Source organism: Camarhynchus parvulus, chromosome 15 (assembly GCF_901933205.1).
Source record: "Camarhynchus parvulus chromosome 15, STF_HiC, whole genome shotgun sequence".
NCBI classification, from domain to species: domain Eukaryota; kingdom Metazoa; phylum Chordata; class Aves; order Passeriformes; family Thraupidae; genus Camarhynchus; species Camarhynchus parvulus.
The window spans coordinates 5678594-5695398 of record NC_044585.1 but is presented as its reverse complement, the minus strand read 5'-3'; the positions used below and the strand labels follow the sequence as shown (position 1 = coordinate 5695398).

The 16805-nt window shown below is 38.1% G+C and overlaps 2 protein-coding genes across 3 annotated transcripts in view; one reads left to right on the top strand and one right to left on the bottom strand.

The window, feature by feature from the left end:
* PI4KA (phosphatidylinositol 4-kinase alpha) overlaps positions 1–16805 on the bottom strand; it is a 54529-nt gene that overhangs the window by 23174 nt on the left and 14550 nt on the right. For both annotated transcript variants that reach the window (XM_030958666.1, XM_030958667.1), the window contains exons 16-19: positions 16512–16695; positions 15682–15785; positions 14570–14738; positions 12580–12630 (exon numbers count right to left, since the gene is read on the bottom strand). In XM_030958666.1, the coding sequence (XP_030814526.1) occupies positions 12580–12630; positions 14570–14738; positions 15682–15785; positions 16512–16695 (508 nt within the window). The remainder of the gene's footprint in view (positions 1–12579; positions 12631–14569; positions 14739–15681; positions 15786–16511; positions 16696–16805) is intronic.
* On the top strand, positions 693–9854 carry SERPIND1 (serpin family D member 1). The gene is given in 6 exon segments (XM_030958668.1): positions 693–1000; positions 2986–3854; positions 7417–7490; positions 7492–7691; positions 8626–8770; positions 9113–9854. Coding segments are annotated over 5 exon segments (1464 nt in total). The 5' UTR covers positions 693–1000; positions 2986–3001; the 3' UTR covers positions 9305–9854.

The following is a 16805-nucleotide window of genomic DNA, read 5'->3' as shown; positions in this document are numbered from 1 at the left end:
CACAGAATGACATCAGTTCTGAAGAATTTACTATCTAAACAAGCAAGTAAAAGAGCATTATTTTCAACACACTTATTAAAATTCTCTGGTTCTTTTTGCACAAACAGCTGCTACCTTTTGAAGGAGCAGTATATCCTCTCAGCCAACATGATTTACAATTTTAGATAAACTTTTATAACAAAGACCATAGTGTGTTATCCTAAAAAGAGTTAAAGCACAGGCAGTGTATAAAAAGTAAAAGAAATTGTCCATTAAACCGCAAGCTTTATTCAATATGGCTGTATATTACTACTGTAAACTTTATTAACAAAATGTTACATTCTAACCTAGCTTGAAGAAGTTTTCTCTAACCACAATAATTCTCTCAAGATATGAGTGCCAGCAGTACTTCAGTGAAACCTTACATAAAGCCAACTTCGGATGCTTGCAAATCATGAGGGAGATTAGTCATTTAAAAAGGAAAAGCATGAAAAAATATTTCTATTATAATAAAATCAGTCTGAGTTTAAGCTGGTGAACAACACTATGGTAAAAAGCTGTTTGTGCAATGGAAATCTTTGCACCAATACAACACCAGCTGAAGAAACCCCACCACAACCACAGAGGCCTCAGATATATTTGCACTAAGATGCTCCCCCCGTCCCCCATTTCAGCACAAACAGCAGCTACATGGCTTTTCCTGTCATTAACAGCCAAGTTTATGTGCGTGCTTGACTTTGAAACTTTGCATACACAGTGATTTTTGCTAAAAGACTTTCCTCAAAAGGGAACAAGTACCTGCAAAGCTATAAAAGTAATTCAACAAACAACAGAGAATTCAGCAGAGATCACTAGGCAAGGGAGGGATTTTGGCTGACGAAGTAAGTTTAGCAGTGTTTGGTTTAGAGAATGTTTACTTTGGGAGATACACAAAAAAGCAGCGTCAAAGTTCAGATTTAAACCCTGCTGTTCCCTTTAACTTCAGCTTTTCAACACATCCTTCCCCTACAGTGGCTTAAAGGTAAGCTTCATTTACCTCTCCTGTGATTTTGGGTAGATCTCACCAAAGACATATATATTGCAGAGAAGGGGGATGTTTTGCCTGTGTAAGTGCAGCTGAGCAATAACTGAAGTTTGGTGAAGATGAGAATGCAAAGTTGGGAATACAGACAGCAAATTCTGCTGTGCCAAGAGAGAAAATGTTTATCAATGGTTACTGGACAGAGTATCTCAGCCCTAAGGGCCTGACTTCTGGGGGCGGGGAAAAACAAATGAATTTATGGAGAAACAATAAGAAAAACACTGACTCGAGATGCTCAGTCACAGTATAAAACAAATTCTTATTTGGATACTTTCTGCAAAACAATGTATTCTTTTATATGGGAGGATCACCTTAAATGGTTTTAGGATTTAACGTAAATTAGTCTGGAGAGAGTTTCAAAAACTAATCTGTCAGCTCAGTTATTTCAATCCTGTTACAACATGTTTGAAAGTATTTTCCTTCAAGGTTTTATTCACTGATATACAGGTCAGTGAACAGGTACAGGTATGTGAACCTTTATACTTTGCACAACAACGCTCTTTCCTAATTTAAAAAGCATTTTAATCAACACCTTAGTAAGATTTTTGTTTTAACTGTATTCAGTATTTTGTCCTGTATTATATTGTTAATAACTGTCTTTTACTCAAGAAAGTGTATCAATTGAGATTAGCTTTATAAATTCATGAAATAACTTTACAGTTAAGTCTGAGCAAAACCCCAGGCCTGGCATTCAGATACCCATTCAGTTTCAGGTAACAGATCTACTGAACACCTACATTTTGATCTCTGACTGTTGCAGAAGGCAACTACACTTTTTCATATATTTCTAAGATCACTTTACTGCACTCAATATTATGGTGAAAAGTCTCTCAGACCTACTTCTTGGTGGAGGGTTTTACAGCTGAGTAAGTCTGATGGATTCTCTTAAAATATATACTGATGAAAATTCTTGATTTAAAAAATAATTTTAAAATGCAATAGTCCAGTACTCAGTAGATGAAAAGATTGATTAAGTTTCCCTTAGAAAAATGCAGGTTCTACTTAAATGTATTCTCAAACAAAAAAGGTGAGGTTACAAATCTAGAACTGGGATCACAGTAACCCTAGAGAAACAAAGCTCTGAAGGGAGCCCACAGACTTCACACCATGAAGAAAACAGAGAGCACTACGAGTTCTGCAGCGCTATAGAAAAGTGAAACAAAACATAACTAAGCCAAAAGCAGAATCAAGCCAATCCATTACAACAGTGGCAGATGAGGACAGAGAGCTGCAGAAAGAGTGCACAGACATTGAGTAATGCCCCAGTAAGGCCATGGGCAGGCCAGGAGAGACGTTGATGCCCAACTGCAGTCCCACTAATGGTGCTCAGTGCAAATACATGTTTTTCTACATGCCCAGATCGCCCTTATTCACCAAATTGCTGCCTTGCTTTTCCAAAATACTCCCACAAAACTTCCATTTTTGTTGTAGCTACAGGATGTTTGTTTTTCAAATTCTTCAGTACATCTCAGCCTTCTGGTATGTTTCTGCAGGGGATTGGATCAGGAGTCCCTGCTCTTCCTACCAAGCTCAAATCTTCAAATTGAACTTCACATTGTACTTTCAGCATACACTAATCACACAGTTAGGGCACAGTTTAAGTGTAACAGTTTAAAATAAAGGGTCCTACATATTCTGGGTAATGAGTTTGTAACTGTTGAAATATGCCAGTAATGACTATTTGTATGGGAGGAGGTCAACCAATTCTTTGGCAGGCTGGAGGCATTGTGTAAGCAAATCCAATTACCAGTAAAACAGACTTACCCATCTAATTGACATCTGTTCCACTAAAATACAGTGCTGTTGACTAGGGTAACTATAGATCTGCTGCTGCCACAGAAATCAGCATGAACCTAAAATCAGGGAATAGATAACTAAAATTCAATTACCTTTGACTCTCTCAACTGTGTTATGTTGTTTTCCAGGCTTTCATCAGTCAGAATGAAGTTCCTATTTCAATTGCTTGCCTTTGCTGTCATCATAACCTCCATATTTTGTGGAGTCAAGGATGTCACTGAGCATTTTGAAAGCCTTAAAGGTGCACAGCCACATGAAAACGGGACTTACATGCCCAACCTACCACTCGAGTTCCACAGAGAAAACACCATCACTAATGACTTGATTCCTGAAGAGGAGGAGGAAGAGGACTATATAGACATTGACAAGATACTGAGTGAAGATGACTACAGTGATGTTATTGATGCTGCCCCACACATGGTTTCTGAAGTTCAACAAGGAAATATTCTTGAACTATTCCAAGGCAAAACCAGAATCCAGCGCCTCAATATCCTCAATGCAAACTTTGGCTTCAACCTTTACCGCAGCGTGGCAGACAAGGCCAGCTCCTCAGACAACATTATCATGGCTCCTGTTGGTATTTCCACTGCAATGGCTATGATTTCCCTGGGTCTGAAGGATCAAACCCAGCAGGAAGTGTTATCAGTTCTTGGCTTTCAAGACTTCATTAATGCCAGCAGCAAATACGAGCTCATGACCGTTCACAACCTCTTCCGCAAACTCACCCATCGGCTCTTCAGGCGCAACTTCGGCTTCACGCTGAGGTCTGTCAATGACCTTTACATCCATAAAGACTTTTCTGTCCTCAATGATTTCAAAACCAACATGAAAACATACTACTTTGCTGATGCCCAAGCAGCTGATTTCTCAGATCCCAGTTTCATAGCCAAAACCAACGAACGCATCTTGAAGCTGACCAAGGGATTAATAAAGGAAGCTCTTGTGAATATAAACCCTACAACATTGATGATGATTCTCAATTGTCTTTACTTTAAAGGTAAGACTCTATTATTTCAATCTTACTGATGGATTTTCTCAGTTTGCAATGCACTGCCATATGTCATTAGAAATCCCAGACAGAACTTTAGTCTAATGTACACTACAAAACACCTACTGACTCCCTCACCAGGAATCTGTATTATTAGCCCACTTTGCCTGTTTCTGTAGCACAACGATGCTCTGAAATTAGTGGGTATTGCATACATAGAGCAAATGCTTACTACTTCCAAAACCTTAATGACTCACAGTGAGACAGAAAAACAACATATGAATGCAGAATAGCCCCAGAAAGCATAATCTTTGTAGAAGTATCAGATGGGGAGGTATAGATGCATATGCAAGTCATTAGTCACATTCAGTCTTGGTGTCACTGAAATGCTACAGGTTGATTTCAGTTAAAGCACTTAACATCTCTGAAGTATTCAGGAGTCATACAAATGACTACAAAGAATTTCAGCTTGAAGGAAGCAATTTTTTAATATGATCAGAGCATGATCCTTGTCAACAAGTCCATATAGGGGACCTAAGAGAATAACCAAAACACTGCTCTTCTACAACTAAAACCAAACACATTCACTACATGGAATATCTCAGTTAATTCAGCATGAATGGTCTGCTGATATTGGCTCCTTCATGCATCAGTAAAGGCTGAACAGTTAAAGAGGCTTGAAGTAAAGACTCTACAATATATTCTTATTATAAACCCTTATTTTCAATGTCTTTACATTTAAACTAAGATCCTGTGGTGAGATTTTCAAGACAAGTTATCTGCCTCAGGTTGAAAGTCTGTTAGTTTTTCAACCAACTTTTAAAATTACATTAAATGAGCCAGAGGTGGGAGGTGCCAATGAAAGAAGAACTTAGGATAAAAGGAAATCTGTTTCTGACTGTTTAAGATGAAAATCAGGTGACTTAAAACACGGGTAAGGAAAGACAAATTAGCCAAAAGGGTAACAGTGTTTGCAAGTACAACACACTCCTTCCCATAACTCAAAAAGGAGTTTATTTTTCCCCAGTTATGTCCCTGCTTCCAGGAAACAAAGGCCTCTCTTACAGCTGCCACCTCAGCAAGTTATAGAAGCAACATTCCTATAAATGTACTTTTTCCCACTCACTTGCAAGGAATTACTTCCTTGAATAATATTACTCACCCCTAAAAGAATCTGAAGCAATCATTTGCATAAAATCCTATTCTCCTATACCATCCAAATCCTATTGCATAATCTCCTATTCTCCTATACCATCCAACAGGCACTCACTTAAATCCTTGACTACATCCCTGATGATCATATCAAACTAAATACAGGGCTTTTTTTGCCTGTTAAACCATCGTAAGAAAAGTACTATACAAAGTTAAACAGACACTTTTTTTTTCATAATTTGGTGAAATTTGAAACATCCTTTTGTTTAATTCTGAAATTATTAAATACTTGTGTCGTCTCAAAATAACAAAAACACCACAAAAATAGACAGTTATGTTATTGGAACTCTTGAGTCATCAAGATCAAAAAGACTTCTGGGTTTTTCTTCTGTCCTCTTAGTCCAAATTACCTTGGTGCCATCTGCTGAAGGCTGTAATTTGTAACCCTCAAAACAAAGATCAATTCTCTACTGCTCTCATTCTTTTGTCTTACAGTGACAGTCTCCTGAGAATTCTACTCAGAGTGGAACTGAACTTTTTAAAACCAAGTTCTGCTCCTAGGTTTCTTAGTTTCCACAGTACTCCTTCTAATACGCCACATCTTTCCATTTACACTGTTTGTACCACTGCAGAAAAGCTCTGTTAAGCCCTCAGGACTAAGAAACCTGTAAGCATTTCCAGATATACAGAGATGCTCAGTACAAGTGAGACTGAGTAGTGGGATACTCGACAAACACTGCGAGGTTTCATCTCCTTTTATATTAAAAACCATCAAAAACTATTTATGTTGGTCAAAAGCACATTTTATCTTGTACAGATGTCCAGCCTACTCCCCATCCTGCACAGCTCTGACTAAACATTTATGAGATTCCTATCAAGTAGGACCTGGTTATTTTAGCCATGACAGTTCTGGTAACCGACAAATGGAGACAACAATGGACACAACATCTCAATGGAGACATCTGCCATCACAGATGGATCCGAAAAGACATCTTGGGGGAAGATTCAAAACAGAAAGTCACCAAAGTCAAAGTGCCAGCTGGTTTCAGCTGGCCACACAGCTCCTGCTGGGGATCAGTATTCTACACCAAGACAAACATATTTGCAAAACTGAATCCAAGAAAAATATTCCCCCAGCTCCTCTCTTTCACTAGGAAGAGCAGATTTTGCCTCTCACCCCTCAGTGGAAGGCAGAGCTGCTGAAGCTCCCCTGGCCCACAGCCGCCCCATGTCATTGTACAGCTGGAGTTCTTCATCTGTAAATTCTGCTCCCTGAAAAACAGCCAGATATTGGGTTTTCCTTGGAAGTGAGACTATTTGTTTGGGAATAGCATAATCCATTTTATACCCCATACTTTTCAGACTACTAACCGCAGTCTGCTCACTTCTCAAACTGCTCCCCATCAGCCTGACCTGTGCAGGAACTGTTAGAATGAAAGACTGATAGAGGCTTTTCTTATTCACAGTAAATCTGGCAAAGTCAGAATAAGGAACCAGTTAAGGTTATATTGTAAGCACTCCACACAGTCACAGTCACTTTGCTCACATACTTGCTTGTCAATGATAAATTCTTGAGTTTTTACAGGAAATACTAGTAACACTACTTCCACTATAATCTTCCAGCTTTGTCTGCCCTTTAAGAAATGATGTTTATTCCAGAGCCACAGTTCTATAAAAAGACCAATAGAACATTTAAAAAATCTTCTTTCAAACAGTTAATAAATACTTCTGGTATCCAGAGTATCTCCACATAAAAAGCTTCAAACCCTGATGACAAAGCTTTCTGGGCTGCAAAATGTGTTGGACTGCATTATTTGGGCATAAACTTGTCAGATTTCAGCACATCTACAGGAGTCTGTTATCCCATCAAACTGGACCATAGAATTAAGCAGTCAACACCCCAATACTTCAGGTTAAGACAGAAAATGAACCATTCTGAATGGACTAAGGTAAAATAATGCCTTCAGCATAGTATCTTTATGCAAAACAAATACAGCCCTTGCTTAGCTTTATATACCACTAACATTCTCCAAAGAGGTGCCTTCAGAAATGGATTCAAGCATCACAACTCTCAGCAAACAGCTAGGTCAGCTGTTCTGCTAGAGGCAAACCCATCTGTTTAAATTTCAAGGTTCCTCACAGGGAAAAATAATACACACTGACCAAATTCTTATTTCTGGTTTGTGTTCACCTGCTTTTGTAATTCAGAACACTCAAATCAGGCAAATGTTAAGTTAGAAAGCCAGGAATTTCAAAGTCACTTTAAAACTTGTCTTCTAATTCAGGCCTCACTAAAATCAACAATCTCCTACAGTAAATCCCAATCCAGCTGACTTAAAGCTTGGTGTAGATCTATTCTGGGAACATTTCATTAAACAGCCACCTAGGGGTTTATCTGTCTTCTGCCTTGTATGAACAGGAACCTGGGAGAACAAGTTTCCAGTGGAGATGACCATGAAGCGAAGTTTCCGGCTGAACGAGAAGCAGACGGTGAAAGGTGCCCATGATGCAGACCAAGGGCACCTTCCTGGCTGCTGCTGACCCTGAGCTGGACTGCAGCATCATCCAGCTGCCCTTTGTGGGCAACATCAGCATGCTGGTGGTACTCCCACACAAACTGGCTGGCATGAAAGCCCTCGAGAAGCAGATCACACCTCAAGTGGTAGAAAAGTGGCAGAAGAGCATGACAAACAGGTATCTGCTGAAAAGCACATCTTGGTAAAGTCTTTATGTATTTTCTTGATGAGACTGATGAGAGTAAGTAAAGCATGCAGAGGATAATAAATTTTGATAAAAAATATGGAAAAAAACCCTCCAAAAATGGATTTATTATGGATTTATTGAATTAAAAATCAGGACAGGTGATCTCTCAAAATTTAAATACTGTCAAGAAATCAAGGATGATTGACGTAGAAAATTGTAATGAAAGTTTCAAAATTCTTTCTATTGAGTATCTCACGATGCAGATTTAAAGAAAATGTTCTTACTGATAAAGTCTACAATAAGAAGGAAAAACAAGACTGTGAAAACAACATTATTCTGCACCAATAATCTCGGTCACATCAGCCTATGTTCTGTTCAGCACTGAGCATTTCAACAGAGCTGGGTGTAAAAGAACACATTCCATAATCAAAGGACATCACAATTATGGGAGAGGAAAAATAATAAAGCCTCCCTTGAGAAAGATGACAGGTGTATCTGTCTTCAGATTTGATAAAAGGAGATGATTTGATGTGCTATCCAGGAATTCAACCTATTTCTGTTGTACACAATAAGTGACAAATCTCCAGTTTAGTACTTCAGAAAACCTGACAGCTCAACACTTGTTACAAGCATGCACTGAACTGCTCAAAGTCACATACCTTATACACATAAATAATGCAAATCATTATAAATGAAGTATCAAATTGGCAAACAAACAGTTTTCACAGGGGAATGAATTTGTTAAAGCACAGTTTTAAAAGTCATGATGCTCAAGTTTTGAAAGCAGAAGTACAGTCCTGTATATCTGTGTCCTGCTTGCTGAAAACGGCAAAAAATCCAAACCATACCAGGTCTGTAGAGCAAAGGAGTCATGCACATAAATATCTGCTAAGTGATTTTTCCTTTTTGTGTTTATTTTTACTAGAACAAGAGAAGTGGTTCTGCCTAAATTTAAGCTGGAGAAGACTTATAACTTGATTGATTATCTGAGATCCATGGGAATAGAAGAACTGTTCAATGGAAAAGGAGACTACTCTGGCATATCAGATGAGAAGATCACCATTGACAGGGTATTTACTCCTCACTTCACTTCCTCTCTGATTAAACTCTATCACCCAAAAACATGGCAGCTCAGTAATAATATTACACAGTAAGCTAAACGGATTGTGGGTTTGCCCTTGTCTATTCACATAATGAAGCACATGTTTAATCAGATGCAAAGGCACTAATAGTGTTGTGGTCAGTCAGGAACAGGCTTCTCCCCAGAACAAACCCCAAAGGTTTTGGTGCTGTGTAGGGTGACCAGCAGGGGTGTGGGATATGAAGCAGGCAAGGCTGTGAGCACATCATTCATTTACTTAGGAGAGCCTCAATTTCTCTGATTTGTTTTCCTGTTTTGTTTGTCTGAACAGTTCAATCACCAAGGCACAATCACAGTGAATGAGGAGGGCACAGAGGCTGCAGCAATAACCACGGTGGGGTTCATGCCTCTCTCCACCCAGATCCGCTTCGTGGTGGATCGCCCATTCCTGTTCCTGATCTACGAGCACCGCACCAGCTGCCTCCTGTTCATGGGCAGAGTGGCCAATCCAGCCACATCTTAAAAGCAGAGAACACCCTCCAACATTCTGTTACACATGGGATGTGTAATTAATTGTATGTTAAAATACCAGTATCATAAAGGAAAATTTACTGTCGTATTAGCCAATACAAAAGTCACTGGTATAAAAAGAAAACTTATTGTCTACAGGTAGTTTCTCATGAGTGGACTCACAGCAGCAGATAATTTGTCTGCAATTAGTGCCATGTACTGATACAAGTATATTACTAGCAAAAAAAAAATAAATCACAAAGTACCTTACACTTTGTGTTTTGCAACAGTGTATAAAATGCAATCAATAAAGTATTTAGACTATCTAGAGTCTTGAAATCTAGCTCTAAATTTGTGCTAGGATGTCTGTTTATAAACAGGAGTAAGGAAATCCTGAATACCTGACCAGCCATAGACACTAAGCCATAGACCCAAGTCTCTCCTGGGCATTTTACACAATCTAACTTGAAACAGATCAAATGTCTCCATTCTTTCTTTTGCTTGCATCATTTAATGTTCAGTAAATACACACAATGTGTATTAACATTCAAACTGATGCACACAACGAGCCTCGTGGATCACTGTATGAAGTACGAGGAGACAGAAATGTCTTGGAGGAATGAAATACCAAGGGACCCACTACATTGCCCTGATCTAACTTGTATTGCTTCAATACTTCCTCTGATCTTCATTGGTACAAGAGGTATCAGAATTATGCCAGCCTGGTAAATTATATAAATATCCTCAGAATACCCTTAAGAGGGAAATCAGTCAGCAAAATGCCCTTTTGGCTGGCTCAGCATCACCTAATCCTCTCTAGAAAAAATGCCATTTATAGCAATCACTCTATTAATATTTCAGTGCACTCTCCATGCTTGATTTAATGGATGAAACCTTTCAAGTCACTGCAAACTTTCTGAAGCGTTCTGGTAACAATACAAATTCTGTTCAAATGTGTCACATTTGAAAATGAGAAGATTTACCCATACTCTGTAGAATATCACTGTCTCCCTGGTACAAGGAACAGAGCTGCACCATACATTCAAATTATTAGAGACAATGAACATACTCACCCCTGCATACCTTACTTTACACCATAGCTTTTAAAAAAATGTGCCTCATAATCCAGTGAGAGTATTTTTATTACTTTCTGCAGTATCAAATACTGTATCAATCTATGTACATTATAAGTTTGTCTTATGTTAGCAAAAACACACAAGTAACCTTTAAACCAATAATTATTTTAAGAATTATGAATTTTCTTAAAAAGGTGTTTTTCCAATATTAAGTTTAACTTGATTTAATTTTGCTTTTATATACTGCTGTTTGTAATTTTGCATCTACTCCAGTTATATGCTCCATACATAAAGCTTTTCAAGCTGCCAGTCAGTGAAATACTGGTATTGGCTGATGATGAATGATGAAGAGCTGACACTGAACAGGAAACTCAGATGTTTTCCTCTATTCCTATCCTTTAAGTCCACCAGGTGATTGACAATTTTCAGTACTGGAAGTGCACAACAGAAATTAACATTCATATACACATTTTATTGTTTTATCTGTATTCAAAAAGGAAAGCATATACAAAAAAGAAAAGCATCTGCAAAAGCTTAAATATTTATGCTCTAGGTTTAATTAGTGTCTCTATGATTGAATGAGCTGGAGCATCTGCAATATGGGTTTTGGGGGACTTAAGTAAAGACAATTATTCAAGGCAAAGAGCTCAAGCAGAAAAGCAAATCAGCTACTGCTCAAAACTCATGATCTTCATACATTGTGCAAGAAAGTCAAATATTTGCTTCAACAACCATAATGTAACCATTAACTCTTGCTTCAGATTCTGGCACTATCTGACTGCATTTAAAGGTCACATTGGTTAAGAAAAATGCAGTTATCCCCAGCTATTCAGAACAAATATACCATCAATAAAAAACTGAAACAGAAAAGTAATTCCATAACTTATACATTAAGTCTCTAATAAGCACTAATCTTCTCTCAACATGCAAGGAATGGTCCTGCTTGCATTCAAATCAGCATCACTGACAGCTGAAAAATGCCACCCACTAGAACATCTCAATGCAGGACTAGCTGGCTCATGCAAAACCTGAGCAACTATTGAATAAGAGTGACCCAAGACATTTATAAACACATTTCTTTAAAGTTAGGAACTGGTCCTTGTGATCACTGCTGAATTTGGGGAGGGCCGATGTACAAAACCAGTGGAAGAGGTATGGGAAGGAAAGGAACTGATCTTTAACTGGTGCTAATTTTAGACTCATCTCACTGACAAACTTCACTGAAGGGGTTTGAGGGGCAGAGTATGAAATGAATGTTTTTTTCCTGCCTGTTAATGGATGTACAGTATGAACAAACTACAAGCAGACATCCCTACTGCAAGCATGGGATACGTTTTTCCCTTTTGTCCCAGCAGCTGTGCAGGAAAAGTTCCACAGAATAATTCAGCTTCAGGAGGGAAACAAGCAGCATGATGCCTTTTTTCCTTCAGGAAGTTTGTCTATGGATCTTTCAGATGTGGCTGTTTTTTTGTAAAAGCTACAGCAGAGCAGTTAGGCAAACAGACCAACTGACCTGGTAACAAGCCTTGGACATATCAAATTTTCCAGTGGAGATCTAGATCTACAATTTTTTTCCTGAATTAGCACTTGTACTTTGTTAAAAGAAATGTTTTTTCCCCAGAAAAAAATGACATCCAAGAGTGAACACAGATATGTTTCAGAATAAATGAGTCTGGTATGGACTTCAGTGTCCTTGCACATATCCTAAAATGCTTTCAGCCTGACAGTCAATTTCAGAAGACACAGGACACTTACCCCCTTCTATATCAATGATTTTTTTTTTCCTTTAAAGAAGCAGAACTCACTTTGCTGCCAAACTAATATTTATTTTTTACTTTGTTTCTATTAGCTTTTGTTTTTCATTTCTCCTCAGGCCATAGATATGCGTTGTTTGTTACACTGCAGGTCAAATACTAATCAAAGTAATATTCCCTGCAGTATTAGTTTGCTCAAGAATCTCCTGAATTCATGGCTTGAAACAATCTAACCCTGAATCACAAAAGATTCTTTATTTTCAAGAGATTTGTCATTATTAAATGAATGTTCCCCTCCTTTAGAGCTAGGTGTATTATTTTACAGTAGCACCACATTTCTCCTGGATGGTAACTTCTGCACTACCAGTCAATCAAAGCATTTTGCTTGAAATAGCAGCAGTATTTGATAAATGAGAGAAAAATTATTGTTTGCAACAACTGATCCATTGGATACTCACCACAGCAATGACAGGAATGAGCACACCCAGGTTCCCTGCACTACTGGAGGCCTGAGAAGAAAAAGGAAATGCTCAAAACATCTTCCAGAAATATTTCTAAAGAATTTGCTAAAATACATATTTCAAGGATCAAACATTGCAGTTACAACTCTGTATCTTGCAAAGAGACGTGCACAAGGTGGTCAGGAGAGCATCCATGAAATCCACAGGACTGAACACATCCTGGAATCTTTTAACAAAGATTTTCAGGTTTTCCTCATGGCTACTGAAGGGATTTTTTCCCCTGTTAGTACATATTCTACAGATATTCAATAACTGCTAGAAAAATGATCACATTAAATGGGTGGCCACAAACAAGTATCAAATGTTTACCAGAAGTTTCATTTTACTATCAAAATGAAGCCAAAAATAACAAGCCTGTAAAAAGACAGATTTTCCAAGAATTTATTTAAGCAGGAGGAGCAGCCTTTTCCATTGAAATATAAGACGCATAAGGAAAACACCTATTTCCTTTAGCTTTTTAGGACTTTTTAAATTGCAGCTATACAAGAGTGTTTGCTCTTGACCAAGTACAGTATTAAAGAATTTAAAACATTCACTGAGCGCAGCACATAATTTTCAAATTTTCTGATCAGGCAAGCAGTGATGGCACAGACACCATATGGAGACATTTCTCTGAAGCTTTTCCCACTTCCCATATCCCTCCACACTAGATTTGGGACAGAGGGAATGCTCCAGTTCCCTTCTTACAAGAGAGAGACTGTTGGCCCAACACGGATGAGGCAGGGAAGATGTCCTAACAGGGCACAGCTTTGCATGAAGTGGAATAAACCAAAAGGAAGCAATTTAAAAAAGCAAAAATAAAGAAGAAAATAAGAGAGCATTAAAGAAACAAAGCCAATTAGTTTTCAGATGAAAAAATAATGGTACAACCCAACTAAAAAAAAAATTCGGTTATCTTTCCTGGAGAGTCAAGATACAGCAAACAAAAGATGGGTCTTAAAATATTTTTGAAGGGAATAAAATAATAGCACAGAAGATACTCTAAGGGGTAGGGACAACTGGGAAAAGCCACAATGTTTTTTTTTTAACTTCAGGACAGTCCACTGCACCTGACTCACCGCTTCAGAGTCAGAGCAAAGACACAAACTAACTGCATTAGCCAGAACCCTGCAGAAATACACAGTTTCTGTAGAAAACCCACTTTTCTAGTAGCACTTTTTGTTAAAAAAATGAAATATCAGCATATCAGTCTCTTTATGATAATACATGGCACTGAGGGTGAAAAAGATGGACTGACTTCCATTCTTGGGCATATTCAGAGAATATCCATGTCAACTATCAGCAATAGCAGAAGAAAAATAAGACTTTTTTTCTTCTTCTCACAGAAATCACTTTTGAGTGGTTGAAAATAGAATAAAAAAATCACTGAACATTTTAATGGTTATCAAGCAAATTTTAGTGTGTTGAGAAGAAGAGACAGGCAAACTAACAAAGAAAAACTTGCTTTTGTGTGGAGAGCACAGCATGTGCACTGTTCTACCCTCTTTATCTCTTCTTGAAAATGAAGTCTTCAGAATACCTTTCATAACTTGTACTCTGCATTGAGTAGAATGTTCTAGTGAGAATTGCTCTCAGGATCTTCACACTAAAGAGACACTGCCTCCTAGCTCAATCCATCTGAATTCTGTCATTTCTCCACGTGCAGAGCTGCACAGCTTTCAGTCAGTGCAGCAGTTTGTCTCCAATACTGATTCCAGAGCATCCCATGTTTCCCTCTGCAGCTCTGACACTGCAGGCAGTCTCAGCTGAACTGCAGCTATTCCCTGTTTTATCTGGGACACCCCACACAGCCAGTCAGGCATCCCAGACCAGCACTCACACTCCACCACCAGAACACACTCTAAGGCTTAGCACAGCAAGGGTGTGTTAGCAGTGCCACCCACATAAAGCACAGCTGCACACAATTAAAAACCAGTGCATTTCTGACCTTCAGTGCTGGTCCTTTTTCACTTGCTCTCTCACTAGCTCTCTTTCCTTCCAGCCCAAGCTGAACAAAGAGCTCCAGCAAGTTCATCAGCAGCTCATCCACAAGGTGCTCCACCTGGATGTTTGCAGCGATGTTGGCCAGGGCGTTAATGACTGCTAAGGAGCAGTGCCTGGGGAGAAAGAACAGTTATGAACAAGCAATTCCTCGGGTTTTATATTGTCAGTGTTTTCTTCATAATACTGACAGTAACTCTTGTAATAAGGCTACTGAGATATTTCCACCCATTTTTTTTTCTTGCAGTTTTTATGAGCAGCATATCACTTTACTGACAATTGAAATGCAATTGGTATTTAAGTGAAAAACTATTTTTAAGTTGTGCCTTTGGAGGATGTTCCATTTATGACGCTGTCATGGCCACAAGGAAAGTACTTTAAGTACTTTCCTGTAGCAGACAAAAAGCAGCCAAGGGCAGTATTTCTGTTTTGGGAAAGCTTTTGAGCAGAAGAATCATAACTCATATCAGTTGCTGAAGCTGAGACTGCATTGTTAAAACACACTGACAGGAACAGTCCTCTCAGCTGCTCCCATTCTGCATTGAAAGGTATCCAGCCCACCCCAACTACCAACAGAGTCAGTGATAATCTTTACTTCTAGTGGGGACAACAATGCATAACTTACATACAAAGAATTAAATTGTTAATGGTCTGAATTTAATCCCTAACAAGTACCAGGATCGCATTAAAAAGAAAAGAAACCACACTCTCAGCTTTTCTGGGCTAAGAGATTTAGTAATTAATTACTGTAATTTAGTAATTAATTACTGTAATTACAGATAACATAAGTCATCAATGCCAATTATCTTTCACAAACATTGACTCCTTACAGAGGTAAAAGTTATCAATGCTACCTGTAGTGAAAAGCATTTTCAGGAATCTCTGCATTTTAAGCGCTATTATTTCTAAATTAATGTATTTCTTTTTAACATCAAAGAACAGTACAATTTACAACCTTGTAATAAAACTTGATAGTGGGAAAAAGTGAAAAACCCCAAAGCAGCACAAAGAGTATTTGATATAGTTTTCACATATTTAAGGGACACAGCTGAGTGTTACCTGTATCCATGGTCCTTATAGTCTTTTGTGGCAGAGTAAACAACTGAGCTTGCTTTAACACTGATTTGCTGAAACAGATTCCACACCTCACCATAAATGTATTGCTGCAAAAAAACCAAAACCAAATCCCTAAGTAAAGCTTACTGAATACAATTTCTCTAAAGATCAGTCCTCTAACATACTCCAAGTATTACCAAGCTCTTCAGATAGATGTGCAGCCACAGCCTGAGCAATGGTTTCAGCTTCCATGAAGCAAACAGTACAAGTGCTTTTGTGAATGTTTTTAATGGATCAAATTTTAGCAAATTTATTGTGTTCTTTAATTCTGCCTTCCTGATGGAAACCATTTTTTCAGACTTCTGAGTTCTGGCAATTAATTGCTTTTTTAGATGCACAAAAAACATTCGGAAAAAGTCAGTTAATCTTTATATGACTAAAGAAGACAATCTTCCATACTTCAAAATATATGAACCTACACGACTTTGAAAGTTAATTACTGATACAAAAAGAAAATACTCTCCACTTATTTGTGATAGGCCAAGTTTAAAAACCTAATAACTGTTGAAAACATTGGGTTTGGTGGGCTTTATAGTCTTTTTTTAAAAAATACTCTTATTTTCTATGGGGATTCATCTTCTTTACAGGGACAGCACTTTACACATTATCACAGCTTTTGTTGTCTGATATCACAAAGACTCTACAGTGTCTACCTGTAGTGCAGAAAAGAGAAGCCTTAAAAGCCTTCTGTAAATGTACTTTCTAAAACATATTTCCATTTAACTAAAGGAAGGAATCATGAACTGGCATTCTCTTGGCAATTCTTTCCTTACATTTCCAGTGATGACCAAACAGCCAAGTTGATCAATGATGAGTACATCAAGATGGGAAGGTGGTTGGCAAAACTTCTGCTGTAAGATCTGCAGGATGGGTTCCATCATTTTTGGGGTGTCCCTCAGCGCCACTGCAATGTGCCCTAGAGCACGAATTGTGTGGTCAGGAATCAAATGAGCTTCCCTGTTAAGGAACACAAACAAAAATCCCAACTCGATAAATGTAACTGTTCAACAAGTTATCAAGACCTCAATTACATTTCAGATAAGTAACAGTTCCTATACTAAATTTAA